The sequence below is a fragment of the Hippocampus bargibanti genome, linkage group LG19 (assembly GCF_051943395.1).
Source record: "Hippocampus bargibanti isolate YZ-2025 linkage group LG19, ASM5194339v1, whole genome shotgun sequence".
In the NCBI taxonomy this organism is placed as follows: Eukaryota; Metazoa; Chordata; class Actinopteri; order Syngnathiformes; family Syngnathidae; genus Hippocampus; species Hippocampus bargibanti.
In genome coordinates, this window is record NC_142752.1 from 10365467 (window position 1) to 10379948 (window position 14482).

A 14482-nucleotide genomic window follows, 5' to 3' on the forward strand; every position below is an offset into this window, starting at 1 on the left:
CTGGAGCAGCATCCTGGAGGGACGAGCGGACAGCGGGGGGCGTGGCTTGCCTGTCAGTTCTGACAGGTAGGTCACGCCCTCATAGCAACACCAGCTGAAAATGGCGCGTCACAGCAACATCCATGACACTCTGACGAAGGCGGAAGTAGTCGCCGAAACATGTCAGGTATTTGAACACCGACAATACACTGTCTGTAAGTAAGGAATCTGCTTAACATTAGTCCTTATGGAAGGTGACTCTCCTTCCATAAGCCATCAACGACCATCAAAAAGGTCAATAAAACTTTATTTTACAGCACAGTTTATTTCTTTAATTACAGTCGTCATGTAATGTGCCTCTCTTTCCAAACAGCAATTCCCTTTGACCTTCGACCTCCAATGCCATTCCATCAAGCCATAAATGACCATCACAAATGTAAATAAAGTGACTTTATGATACAATGCAGTATATTTCTTTCATTACAATACAATAGCACATTTATTATACATAGAATAAGGTATGTTGTGTGTAGTTTGAAGGCTTATTTAATTGAAAAGTATATTTTATGGAAACCCGGGAACGGATTATTCCCATTTTAATGGTTTCTTATGGGAATTTTTTTTTGTTGAGAGACACACTTTTCACCTTACACACTCGGTCTGGGAACCAATTAAGTTCGTAAATTGAGGTCTCACTCTACTGATTTCACTTTTGACCAAAGGGCAATCCAGAGCAAATGATGCTTGTTCTCATCACACCTTGCACTGGAATTATGTCATCGCCTTTGTGCGAGTTGGCCTTGTTGCCGTAGTTACAGATCCCACTTACTTGACCTGGGCCTCAGCCTGCATGTAGATGAACTCCCACTTCCTGGCGAAGGCTCTCTGGAGCCGAGCGAGATTCTCCTGTCCAATAAAATTCAGATTATTCACTCAATGACAATAAGTGCATAGTGCACAATCATAAAAAAAAATAATTTTTGGGAGATTTGAATGTGCGTAACCTTTCACAGGTTATAGATAGCCCAAAATTGGGCTCGTACTCCCATAAGGAGAGCGAGGGGAGAAAATTTGGCACCTACCGCCTCGTAATCCGCCAGCTCCAGCCTAGTCTTATTCTGCATGGTGCGCTTGCACAGATAAATGGCTGCGGGGGCACACACAAGGCAGCGTTACGACAAATTAGCTTTTCCTTTGTACTCCACAGGCACATCCTTCCACTCATGCTTGCAATCAACTATTTTCAGTCCATTTTTGGGGGGAACGCAGGCAATCCAAATAGTCACACTGTCTGCATGTCGCGTGAAACACGGAGTTGTATTTTTACCGTAATCTGTGTTTTCAGGCTCCCAGCAATTGGACGGCCAGAAATATGGCGCCTGTGGAAGAATGAAGAGCAAACCAAGGAAGACTTTTACAATCCAGTTAAATAACTAAGCCGTACGTTGGCTTTATTGTTCAACTTGTAGTGATCTTGAAAAGAAGCGTTCAAAACTCAGCAGGGTCCCCTATGGGACAATAACTGACCGTTACCCAACAAACTCATCAATTGTCGTCCGTTCTGTCCATCCTGTCCTTTTCGAGTGTCCTCTCCGAGTGTCCTCTCCGACCGTCCTGTCCGACCGTCCTGTCCGACCGTCCTGTGCGTCTGTCCGGTCCGCCAGTCCGCTCCGCCTGTTCTGTCGGTCTGTCCTGTTCGTCTGTCCTGTTTGACTCTAGAGCCAGTCTGCACCGCCGGGTGCAGACCAGTTCCATTATGTGCCGTCCCAAAGATGAAAGACTATTTTGGATCTTACTTTTGATTCCTGCTTGATGTTTCTAATGTTAAACAAACCTAACATTAGCATTCCTGTAACCTATTTTAAAAGTTGACACTTTTTTTACTCACAAAGCGTGATTTTAAAGTCCTGACTTCATCATAATATTTTTCCCCATCGCAATGAAAGCGATTCAAAATAGCTCACTCCAAATGTCGCTGTCTGAGAGGCGTCCCGGGGATTTGCGGAAGCGAGGGAACATCACAGCTGCACAATCAAACGAGAGGCAGCAAAAGGCGCGGGATACACAATAGCGAAGCACGCAAAAGAAAGCCGGCAGTCAATGAATAAACAATCTTCCCGCTGTTTTGTTTTTCACGTATCCGAACACGCCGGCTCTTCTTTCATCAATTATATTTTCTCCACTGGTCGTTTTTGCAGTGATTATCGTTCCAGACTTGCAAGCAGCTCACCTCTCCCTTGTCTTTTTCTTGTTTTTGTCTCGCCTTTGCTCTCTTCGCTTTGAAGAGGCAAGGTCAGAAGAAGCGCCACGTTTACCGCTGGTCCGCCTTAATTAAATTGCCGCAACAGCTTCTAGTGGTGATCTTGCCTTTTTCAACGAGTCAAAAGCAAACGAGATGATTTCACGAGATCATCGTCATCTTTCCGATGTGACGCTTTTCCATTGTTTCGTTTTTAATTAGGACTTTTCGGGATGAAACATACTCAGTCGCGGCTTCGATAAAGCCGACGTATTTGCAGATGGCAAAAGACAAGCGAGATATCGCTGCTAGTTTGTCGCCTCGCAGTCAAACAAGCGCAGTCAAAGTCAACCTCAAACCAAAAACGCCGCCCCGTTGTGTGTTTGATGAATATTTTATCGGATTGGCATTCATTTTTAATAAGGTCACTAGATCCTAACGTGGAACATAGCAGGCCAAAAATGGCCGACAGGGCGTCAGAGGCGATCAGGCAAAAATTGTTTGATCTTTGCACCAAGAGTAAGCCATTGTTGAAAAGTATTTAATAGATTTTTTTTTTAATGTATTCTGGCACTTACCTGAAAACGATAAAAGGTGCCATCGTCCCTCAGGGAAAGGACGTGATCGGAGATGGGGAAGATGTAGCCCTGTGCTGCAATCAGACTGCCAATGTGAATGGCCTCAGCTGAGGAAAAGGAGGCAGAACAGAGCCCAAAGGAGATATTTGTGCTTACGTCTACGCTCGTGAAATCAAAACGGGTGTTTCACTTGCATTGGTGAAAAATCAGTGCGAGGGCTGTGGGCCTTCATAATGGAACAGTCTACGTGATATTTTTTAAAGCAAAAAAAAGAATAATCTAGTCTTTCTTTTTGAAAAAAAAAAAACATACCTGGATCTTCAATCGCAAGGTTCTTCATCATCCACTGAACAATATCCGTACCTGTGTCAGACATAAAATCAACATGCATTGCGTTATCGGCCGTGCATTTCATATCTAGGCCTTCAGTAGTGCTATGTCTGAACCAATCCAACCCTTCAGAACTATTTTATGAGGACACAACCTGGATGTAACTGCAACTCATAGAAAAAAATGTGGTGTGATTTTCTACAAGTTCACTAGAGGGTATCGTTAGCAGGAGATAAGGCCTGCGAGAAGGCCTTGGTGTAACCAACACGAAATTTGATTGGTTAAAGCAACAGTTTCATCGATTTTATTTTATGCTGTAGGGCACAGGTGTCAAAGTCAAGGTCCGGGGGCCAAATATGGCCCGCCACATCATTTTACTTGGTCCGGGAAAGCAAATCAAGCCTGTCAAGTTCCATGATGCTAAAGTATGACCCAAAATTTCCAATTATCCCATGTAAACCAACAACAGTCACTATGTTTTACTTTAAATGTGGTATTCATTGTTGTGTACTCCGTATGTAATATGAAGAGGAGATGAGAGATTCTAATGATTTCCACAAATTCAAAACGGCCCTTGAGACTAAACCTTAACTACAATGAGGCCCGAGGCAAAAAATGAGTTTGGCACTGCTGCTACAGGGCCTGCAGAACTGAGTGTGAAGGCTTCCCAGTAGTTTTCTGACCCTGATAACAAATAATGGCTGAAATGTGGTTGCTTAAATCCTTGAATACGAAAATACACATCTAGAAGAAGCACAACAGGAGAAAGGCAATGAAAGGAAGCTGAAAGACAATTTGGAATTATTTATTAAGAATTCATGGACACAATATCAGTCTGTGATTGATATTTTAGGCCAGCAGAGACGGTCTTTCAGGCCCTGTCGGTCAGCTATTGTTTATTGGGTACGATTCAAAACAAAAGGTCTGGAAAATTGACTCCAAAGACCACCAACAGCATGTCAAGATAAACACATAACAAGATTAATGGCATGGAAAAACGGCTGTGCCACTTAACACGACCGATATTTTTTCTCCATATGTCACTGATGTACTGTACAGGCATTTTTTTACTTCTTCTACCCATTTCCATTTCTACCCATAAGGAGACAGCGTTATATTCTTCAATCGTTTATTACTTTCCTCGCCCCAGGCGGCCATCGAGAAACGATTGTGCACCTCCATGCATGACTGCAGTAAAGGCTACTTTATTGATGTGATCTCCTTAGGCAGGTTTAGGCGCATTTTGCATGTGCGCAAGAAGTCAGACCAAAATGAGTATTTGTTTATGGGTATTTTTTGAAGAAAAAAACTACAAACATGCATGCCTCCACAGCTGCAGCTCCACCGAAGCAGTCAAGGGGTTAAATGTCTTGCTTAAAGGACAACCGACGTCACTTTTTTGTTTCTTAACTGACATCAGAAAAACGTTTTATAGCATCTAAAATACCCAAAACACGCAGTATGATATTTTTATTCAAATGCAAAACACCAATAAAAATGACTTAGTGTCCAAAATCGGCAAAAAATTGAGCTGCGAATTGGGCATTTTTCAGAAAGTCCCGCCGCCAGTTCGTGACGTCACGTCAAGACGTCTTGCATTGCTGGAGCATCAAAACAATGGCTTCAGATTCGGAGAATATGCTTTCTTGTTACACATCCAGTTATGAATATGAATCAAATAGTTCTGAAGAGGAAAGCATACATGTTTGCAATCGATTAAATAATTTATTCTGTCATTTTGAGGCATCTGGACTGCAATGTAGCGTCCCAGAAAAGAGGCAGAAAAAATGGCGACCAGCTCCTGTGAGGAATGAATCAGCCCGTTTCCACAGGCTGATAAATTCCTTCCATGGAGCTTGGACGCCCTCTTCTGATGGCTTTTGGGTGCAACATGAGGTTTTCAGACCAAACAAGTACAGCAAAATACATTGACGTGATGGAAGGACTGCTACAATGTGTCTTTTGTTCGGTCAGTGACGATACCTACCGTGACGTCACAGTAGGTATCGTCACCAACTCAAAAACAAGACTTCCTGAATATTCAGCATGAGTCTTAAAACATAAAATATAGCTATCTGCGGTGGAATCTTTGTAAAATACGCTCAGTAGAAGTCATTTGAAGCCAGTTTACAAATTATGGACACAACTTGTCCGGAGACATCGGTTGTCCTTTCAGGGCTCCATGACAGGTGCGTGGGGGAACAGCATGAGTTATTTCATTTCCTTGATACCGTAGTCTACTGCAAACATTTAGTCATATGTTTTGCTCCAATTGCATCTTCGACTAAAAAAATAAAGAAATAATAATAAAAAATAAGTATAACAAAATAATAATAATAATAATACTAAAAAAGCATAATCATAATCACAATCATACAAATACAACTAATAATAAACTGAAAGTATAATAATAATAATAATAATAATACTAATAATAATAATATTACTAATATAATAATAACAATATTAAATAAACAAATAAATAAATAAATAAATAAATAAATAAATACGGAATACGGAAAATGAGATGAGATGAGATGAGATAAATAAATAGGCGGGTGATGCAAAGATGGTAGGTTGGGAGTATGACGCAACTTACCGGTAACAACACTGGGAATTTTGGTCATGAAGCTTTTGACTGTCCTAATGGGAACGCCTTCCGTCTCATCCTGGATGAGAGTGACGATGTCTTCGATCTGCAAAGAAAGAAGAAACAAGTCAACGAGTGCATGACTGTGTTTGTTGCGGCTTCTTTTATTAGCGGGCAACACACGTGAAATTGAGTGAAAAAAGTAATAGGTAGTTTTCTATATGAATTAGATTAGATTTGGATTTTAGAGGTAATCAGACAGAACAAAAGAAGTTATTAAATTAGCGTCAGGAAGAAGTCTACTGCTCCCCCAACCTTAGAGCAGGGACCTATCAGGGCAGAGGCCACTCCATTAGGGATATATTTCAGGCCAGTGTTACCAGCACAACTTAACTTCGCTTACGAAGCTCTTTGGGTGAGGAGCGAAACATCGACACCTTCAAAGAAGTACAGATGACGGCTGAAAAAAAAAACATTTTCATCGATGGACCACTCCTGTATGACTAAGAGCATATACACGTTCTCTATATGAGGACAAGGTGGACTCCGCTATCTGGAAAAACGACCTACTTATCAAAATAAATAAAATGCCAATCGAGTAGTTATTTTTATTTGTATTTAAAAATACCCCTTACCTCATTCCTGAGGCACATGTGAAGGCTATTTTGGTCACTTATTAATCCAAGGAAAATAAAATAAAATAAATAAATAAATAAATAAATAAATAAATAGAAATCAAGGATCACTGTCACCTATAAACATAAAAAAGTGATTGCAGGCTTGGCGAGTGGGCGCAGATTTCACCAAACATTATTTCACACTCTGTCGGGCAGAAAATAAAGTCAAATATTACAAGAACATCCTGGCCATCTGCCATTAGTTCCCGCATTTACTCAACTAGTGAAGGACAAATACACCAATTCCTCTACCTCCATCACCAATTTCAACAACTTCATAACAAATGATTCTTCTTTCAATCGTTGTTTCTCCATCACCGCCGGCGAGACGTGAGGTGACAGGCAGAACAATAAAATGCTCATCCACAGGCTACCGCCGATCTTGCATAACCTTTGATAACAAAGGATAGCCTTAGAAGTTAGGAGACATAAGTGGCACTCCAAGCCGCAGGAATGACTACCAACCCGGAGACGATGGCAATTACCCTTTTCGCCGTTTTGAGATGGAAATGACTGACAAGCCCACTGCGGTTTTATTGAAGACAGGTAGACACCCTGCTGAGAGAAAATGTCAGTGTGGGCCCTCTGGGGGCGTGTCTTGATGTGTACACAGACAGAAAATCTGAACAGAAAAAAAAAAAAAAAAATCACAAAAAAATCACCCCCAAAAAAACATTTTTTTGGGAGGAAGGAATCACCCCCCAAAAAAAAATTGTGACGCTGATGTCGCAAGGCACACTGGAGGCCATCTTGTTGGCAGAACTCATATATGTAGATATATGTACAGTGATACCTTGGCTTACGAACTTAATTGGTTCCCAGCCAGTGTGTAAAGCAAAAAGTGTGTATCCCAAAAAATAATTTCCCTTAGGAAACCATTAAAATGAGAATAATCCGTTCCCAGGTCCCCATAAAACATAATTTTCTACTTTCTAATTTTCTAAGCCTTAAAACTGTGACGATCGCTCGAGTGCTAGGAGGCAGACCTCGAGCGACGGGCTTTTGGTGTTAGGGAAGGACCCGAAATACACGGCGTGACAGGCTTGGATGGATAAAGAGTCTTTACTGGAAACAGCATCAAATAATAACAAACAGGGATGAGTGAAGGAAGATAACTGAATGATAGCAGACCTGGCAACACGGACGTGGAAATGGCAATGACCAAAAATACTCCGACGGAGACGGTAGTGAGCACGAGACAGATATAGTCAGAAGGCACCATCAGTGAAATGACAATCAGCTGTGGGAACCCAGGTGTACGATGATTGGAGGGGCCGTCTCCCAGGATTGGCGGAGGAGGTGACAGGAGGGGCGGGGCGCGCCCCGGATGGCAACGAGATGTGACAGTGCCCCCCCCTCAAGGGACGCCTCTCGGCGGCCCCCCAGGCTTGGATGGGTGAGCCGCATGGAACGCCCGGGTGAGGGATGGGTCGAGGATCCAGGCCCGTGGGACCCATTGACGTTCCTCAGGTCCATAGCCCTCCCAGTCGACCAGGTACTGCACTCCTCTGCCCCTGCGCCTGGAGTCCAGTATCTCCCGCACGGTGTAGACTGGTCCGTCGTCCAATATCCGGGGGGGAGGTGGGGGGGCGGGCGTGGGGGCTAAGGGGCTGGTCTCCACTGGCTTGAGGAGGGAAACATGAAACACGGGGTGGATCCGCATGGTGGGTGGTAGCCGGAGCCTCACCGAGACCGGGCTGAGGATGGCCTCGATGGGGAAGGGACCCGTGAAGCGTGGGCCCAGCTTGGCCGAGGACCCTGCCAGCCGAAGGTCCTTCGTAGATAGCCAGACCTCCTGCCCGACCTGGTAGCTGGGTGCTTGCCGTCGATGGCGGTCTGCCACCCGCCGGTTCCGGGATGCGGTGCGTGACAGGGCGTCCCTGGTCTCCTTCCAGACTCTGTGGGCCCGTCTGAGGTGATGATCGATAGACGGGACCTCCACCTGGCCTTCCTGTGTGGGAAATAAGGGCGGCTGATAGCCACAGGCGGACATGAATGGGGACCGACCTGTGGCTGCGGAGACCAGGGAGTTGTGGGCGTACTCCACCCAGGGTAGGTGCAGGGCCCACGACGCCGGGTTGTGGAGGCACACGCACCGGAGGGCCGCCTCCAGGTCCTGGTTCTTCCTCTCCGTCTGTCCGTTGGTCTGGGGGTGGTACCCAGACGACAGGCTCGCCGATGCCCCTAGGGACCGACAGAAACGCTTCCATACCTTGGACACGAACTGCGGTCCCCGATCCGACACGATGTTCGTCGGAATCCCGTGGAGACGGACGACATGGTTAACCAGGAGTTGAGCCGTCTCGGTGGCGGACGGCAACCTGGTTAACGGAACGAAGTGGGCCGACCTGGTTAACGGAACGAAGTGGGCCGACTTGGAGAATCGGTCCACTACGGTGAGGACGACCGTCTTGCCACGGGAGGGGGGGAGGCCTGTCACGAAGTCGACGGAGATGTGGGACCAGGGTCTGGACGGAACCGGTAGGGGCTGGAGGAGTCCGGCCGGGGGCTGGTGGGAGGCCTTTCCACGGGCGCAGGTCGGGCAGGCCTTCACGAAGAGGGTGATGTCCCTCCTAAACCCCGGCCACCAGAACCGTTGGGCGATGAGTTGGATCGTCCTGTTGACCCCCGGGTGGCAAGCTATCTTAGATGTGTGCCCCCAGATGAGCACCTCAGTGCGTAGGGGGGGGGGGACGAACAGGCGATCCTTGGGACAGCCCCTGGGGATGGTGGTGGTTCCCTGGACTTGTTGGACTTTTCTCTCAACCTCCCACCTCAGGGCGCCCAGGATGCGCTGGGCCGGCAGGATGTTGGCGGTGGTTTCCTCCCTTTCTGCCGGCTCATGGATACGGGATAGGGCGTCGGGCTTGGTGTTCTGTGACCCTGGGCAGTAGGTGAGAGAAAAGTCAAAACGGGTGAGGAAGAGTGACCATCGGGCCTGCCGTGAGTTAAGTCTCTTGGCCGACCGGATGGCCGCCAGGTTCTTGTGATCCGTGTAGACGGTGAAGGGGTGTTTAGCTCCCTCAAGCCAGTGTCTCCATTCCTGCAGGGCCAGGACGACCGCCAGCAGTTCCCGATTGCCGACGTCGTAATTGGCTTCGGCGGGGCTGAGCCGGCGGGAGAAGAAGGCGCAGGGGCGCAGCTTCTGGTCGGTGGGAGAGCGCTGGGAAAGGACGGCCCCTACTCCGGACTCGGATGCGTCAACCTCGACCGTGAACGGGAGATCCGGGTCGGGATGACGCAGAACGGGGGGGTTGGTGAAGGCACGACGGAGGCGGTTGAAAGCCCCCTCAGCATCGGGAGTCCACCTGAAAGGGAGCTTGGTGGACGTGAGGTTAGTGAGGGGGAGTGCCTTCTGACTATACCCGCGAATGAAGCGGCGGTAGAAGTTGGCAAACCCCAAAAACCGCTGAAGCTGCTTGCGCGTCTTTGGGATCGGCCATTCCACCACCGCCTTGGTTTTGGCGGGTCGGCCCTGAGCTGCCCCTGCTCCACCACAAACCCCAGGAACGACAGAGAGCGGACATGGAAGTCACACTTCTCTGCCTTCACATAGAGCCGGTTTTGCAGGAGCCGCGCCAGGACCCGTCGGACGTGTTGCCGGTGTTCTTCTGCAGAGCGAGAAAAAATAAGAATGTCATCGAGGTAAACAAACACAAAAACATTGAGGAAGTCCCTGAGCACATCATTAATTAAATTCTGGAATACGGCCGGCGCGTTCGTGAGCCCGAACGGCATCACCAGGTATTCAAAGTGCCCTAAAGGCGTCTTGAAGGCTGTTTTCCATTCATCCCCCTCACGGATTCGGACCAAATGGTAGGCGCTGCGAAGATCCAATTTAGAAAAAATGGTGGCGGACTGAAGGGGCGCAAAGGCCGAATCCATGAGGGGGAGAGGGTATTTGTTGCGGATGGTGATGTCGTTCAGGCCCCGGTAGTCAACGCATGGGCGCAGGGATCCGTCCTTCTTGTCGATAAAGAAAAACCCTGCGCCCAGCGGGGAACGCGACGGCCGAATGAGTCCTGCCGCTAGAGAGGAGTCTATGTAAGTGCTCAGGGCTTCCCGTTCCGGTTGTGAAATATGGTAAAGTCTGGAGTCCGGTAATGGAGCCCCTGGCTGCAAGTCTATAGCACAGTCATACGGTCGGTGGGGCGGCAGGGATTGGGCGTTGTCTTTGCTGAACACCTCCCGCAGGTCGTGGTAGCAATGTGGCACGCCTTTGAGGCAGATGGCCTCGGGCGGGCCACCGCGGGAGGGGTTGCGCCCTGCCGTAGCCGACCGCAGGCAGTTAGCGTAGCAGTAGGGGCTCCAGCCCTGAATGGTGGGGCCCTCCCAAGAAATGGATGGGTCATGGGCCTTGAGCCAGGGGAGACCCAAGACCAATGGCGCGTTCCGGGAGGGCATAACAAGAAATTGGCGGTGCTCCACATGGTTGCCTGCCACTCGGAGCTTAAGTGGGGCCGTGAGGTGGGTGACCCGGGCTAATAATCGGCCATCCAGGTCGACGATCTCCTTAGGGGGAAGGAGATCTAAAAGTCGGCAGCCCAGCAGGTCGGCCAGGTGGGGGTCGATAATGCACCCGTCGGCCCCCGAGTCCACTAGTGCCCGCACTCTTTGGGAGCTGGAGGGGCCAAATAGTTCACTCTCCAGCTCCAACCGTGTGGCTCGTGTAGTGGATTTAGCCCCCCACGGATTCCGTTTCGGCGGGGACTTACATTGGCCGTGGGTCCTAGGCTGGGGGCCTCGGGTGCGACGAGCCCTCGGGTTGGCGCGGTCGTCTCCCCCCCCTATCACCATCGGTTCGAAGAGTCCCTCCTGGGGCTGCGCGCGGTCGCTGCCGGGTGTGGTCGACCGAGGTCGGCTTCGGGGTACCTCGGGCCGTCGGTCGCTCAGCTCCTTTCGCCGCTCTCGAAGACGCTGATCCAAGCCGATGACAATCCCGACGAGGTCGTCGAAGGTGGTGCCGGCGTCGCGGGTAGCCAACTCATCCTTTAGGTCGGAATTCAAGCCGCGACGAAACACCCCCCTCAACGCTCGGTCGCCGTAGCCGCTGCCAGCGGCCTGGATCCGGAAAGCGACGGAGTATTCTGCGGCCGAACGGGCCCCTTGGACGCAGTCGAGGATTCTCCCTTCCGCCTCGACCTCCGTCACTGGATGGTGAAACACCCGGCGAATCTCGGCTACGAAGTCCGGATACGAGGCGCACAGCTCCGGTCGGGACTCTCGTACCGCCAGCACCCATGATTCGGCTTCGCCCGCGAGCAGGCTGGTGATGAAGGCTACCTTAGCCTCATCGCTAACGTAGGCGTCAGGATGTTGTTCAAACACGAGCGCACACTGCATTAGGAATTGAGCGCAGCGCTCGGTTTCGCCTGCGTAGCGTGAGGGTTGGGGTAGCGGGGGCGTGCGCCTGCCCACGGGCGGGGGGGAAGGAACAGAGAGGGTGGCGATGCACTTTTCCATCTCCTTGAGGCGTTGAGCCAGCGAGGTAGTGGCGTGGCGCATTTCCTCAATCGCCTGGGCCAGCTGGCTCGAACGCTCCGCCTCTTGTACGAGGGCGGTAAAATACCTGTCAACGCCGGCGGGGTCCATGGGTGGTCGGAGTATTGTGTGACGATCGCTCGAGTGCTAGGAGGCAGACCTCGAGCGACGGGCTTTTGGTGTTAGGGAAGGACCCGAAATACACGGCGTGACAGGCTTGGATGGATAAAGAGTCTTTACTGGAAACAGCATCAAATAATAACAAACAGGGATGAGTGAAGGAAGATAACTGAATGATAGCAGACCTGGCAACACGGACGTGGAAATGGCAATGACCAAAAATACTCCGACGGAGACGGTAGTGAGCACGAGACAGATATAGTCAGAAGGCACCATCAGTGAAATGACAATCAGCTGTGGGAACCCAGGTGTACGATGATTGGAGGGGCCGTCTCCCAGGATTGGCGGAGGAGGTGACAGGAGGGGCGGGGCGCGCCCCGGATGGCAACGAGATGTGACAAAAACTACACAAAATATACAGTAAAGTCTCGTTATATCGACATCGGTTATATCAATAGTACTCAGAATACCTTTATTCGTCCCGCAATGGGGAAATTTGCAGTCCACAGCAGCAATTGAAGAGGGATGGGGTTGGGGTGGGAGTGAAAGGATAGAAAACAAGATATTCTAAGCATAACAAAATAAAAATGTCAACTGTATACTGTGCAAATGTAGATGTGCAAAAACCGTTCTATAAACAAGACTGTACATAGTGCAGAATCAAGAAATGGATTTAGATATATTGCAACAACCCATATTTACAAGTGTCCAGTTTTTTTTTTTTTTTTTTTTTCACATGTGATCATTGGGAATTGTGAAGCCTGACAGCAGTCGGTAGGAACGAGCGGCGGTACCTCTCCTTCTTGCAGCGCGGGTGTAATAGTCTCTGGCTAAAGGAGCTACCCAGAGTACTGCTTATTACGATACTATTTCTATGAACGCAAGGAGAAAATTTACAAGCCGCAGGATCGGATATATCGATAGTCCGGTTATATCGATATTTTTTCCGATTCCCGAGAATATCGATATAACGAGACTTTACTGTACCTTATTTTATGTATAATAAATGTGCTATTGTGGTATAATTAAAGAAATAAACTGTACTGTATAATAAAGTCGTTTTATTTACCTTTGGAATGGTTGTTGATGGCTTGATGGAATGGAATGGCCGGTTTCCTCAGCATTAAACACTTGATGAGGAACGTAACCTTCTTCTTTCACCATCTTGAGGAATGATCTCTTGTAGGTGCTTTCTCTGCGATAATTTTATTTAGTTCCTCATCAATTGTGTTCTGTTTAGCCGGGTTGATAGCTTTTTGCATCAAGTGAACAGATGACGTGTGCGGGTTATTTGTGGAGCCTGATTGATGGGAATTTTAACCTTGCAGTCTACACTCTGCCTTTGAACTATCAAAGTTGAAACGAGTCCAAATTTCACTGTTTTCTGTCCATTTTGTCACTCTCTGTATTCTGCCTGTATAATGTTTAAACCACCTCCCCTCACTGCTGTGTTCTTGACCAATCACGTGGCTTTAACCGAAAACTGGGGGCGGGGAATAGAGGACAAAAAAAATGTCGCCAGCCATTTTCTTTTTTGGAGAATGGCTTCACTCTCTGCCTGTAAACTCCCCGCTGCGTTCTTGACCAATCATGTGGCTTTAATCGATGACGGGGCAGGGAATAGAGGACCAAAACAAGCCGGGAGCCATTTTTCTTGTTGGGGGAACGGGCACGTTCGCGAACGACACATCACTTATTGTGGCAGCTCTGTGTGTATCCCGAAAAATAGTATGTATGCCAAGATAAATTTTTCATAAATTTAACGTTCGTAAACTGAAAAGTTCGTCAGCCAAGCCAAGGAGTTCGTAAACCGAGGTATCACTGTATATATATATATATATATATATATATATATATTATTTTCAGAGTGGAGGACATTTACTGTCGTGATAAGGCCGAGTTCAGCTAGCGGCCACAGAAAGCCTGCGGTCGAATCATTGAAGAGGATGTTCACTGATTGGGAGCGCCTCTGTATCGTGTTTCATTTACATCGCCTACTTTGGCTCTTACACAGTCAAAAGCTGAGACGCTGATTGCAGAAGCCTCTATCTCCAAAGTGGCAATCGCACCTTGATTAGGAAGTACGGGCCGTGTCCAGGGAGGTTTTTGAAAATTTGACCTTACATCTGGTGCAATTTGGTCCAAATTGTTGTGTCGTTCGGAGGTCGGCGTGTTCCGCGGAAGAATGACATAACACATGGGTGTCAAACTCATTTTTTGCCACAGGCCACATTGTAGTTATGGTTTCCTCTCCGCGAGCCATTATGAATTTGGAGAAGCAATGAGAATTTTTAATCCCCTCTACGTATTACATATACACACATATACACACATACGCACAACACATTAACTTATTCACTGCCATTCTCGAATTTATTCAAGAATGGCAGTGAATTTGTTCGTATTGTGGTTTTTCTTGTGGGGGAGTTGCCAATAAAGCATCGGTCAGACCTCTGGCAATGTTTTCCCTCTCACGAGAGGACAGCAT

At 48.0% G+C, this 14482-nt stretch overlaps 1 protein-coding gene across 3 annotated transcripts in view; it reads right to left on the reverse strand.

Annotated features, from left to right (window-relative positions):
- The window catches only part of LOC148883987 (regulator of G protein signaling 6-like), a 54860-nt gene that overhangs the window by 9540 nt on the left and 30838 nt on the right, over positions 1–14482 (reverse strand). For all 3 annotated transcript variants that reach the window (XM_089022801.1, XM_089022802.1, XM_089022803.1), the window contains 6 exons: positions 5726–5822; positions 3109–3159; positions 2797–2903; positions 1307–1358; positions 1062–1126; positions 809–885 (listed from right to left, as the gene is read on the reverse strand). In XM_089022801.1, coding sequence (XP_088878927.1) covers positions 809–885; positions 1062–1126; positions 1307–1358; positions 2797–2903; positions 3109–3159; positions 5726–5822 — 449 coding nt within the window. The remainder of the gene's footprint in view (positions 1–808; positions 886–1061; positions 1127–1306; positions 1359–2796; positions 2904–3108; positions 3160–5725; positions 5823–14482) is intronic.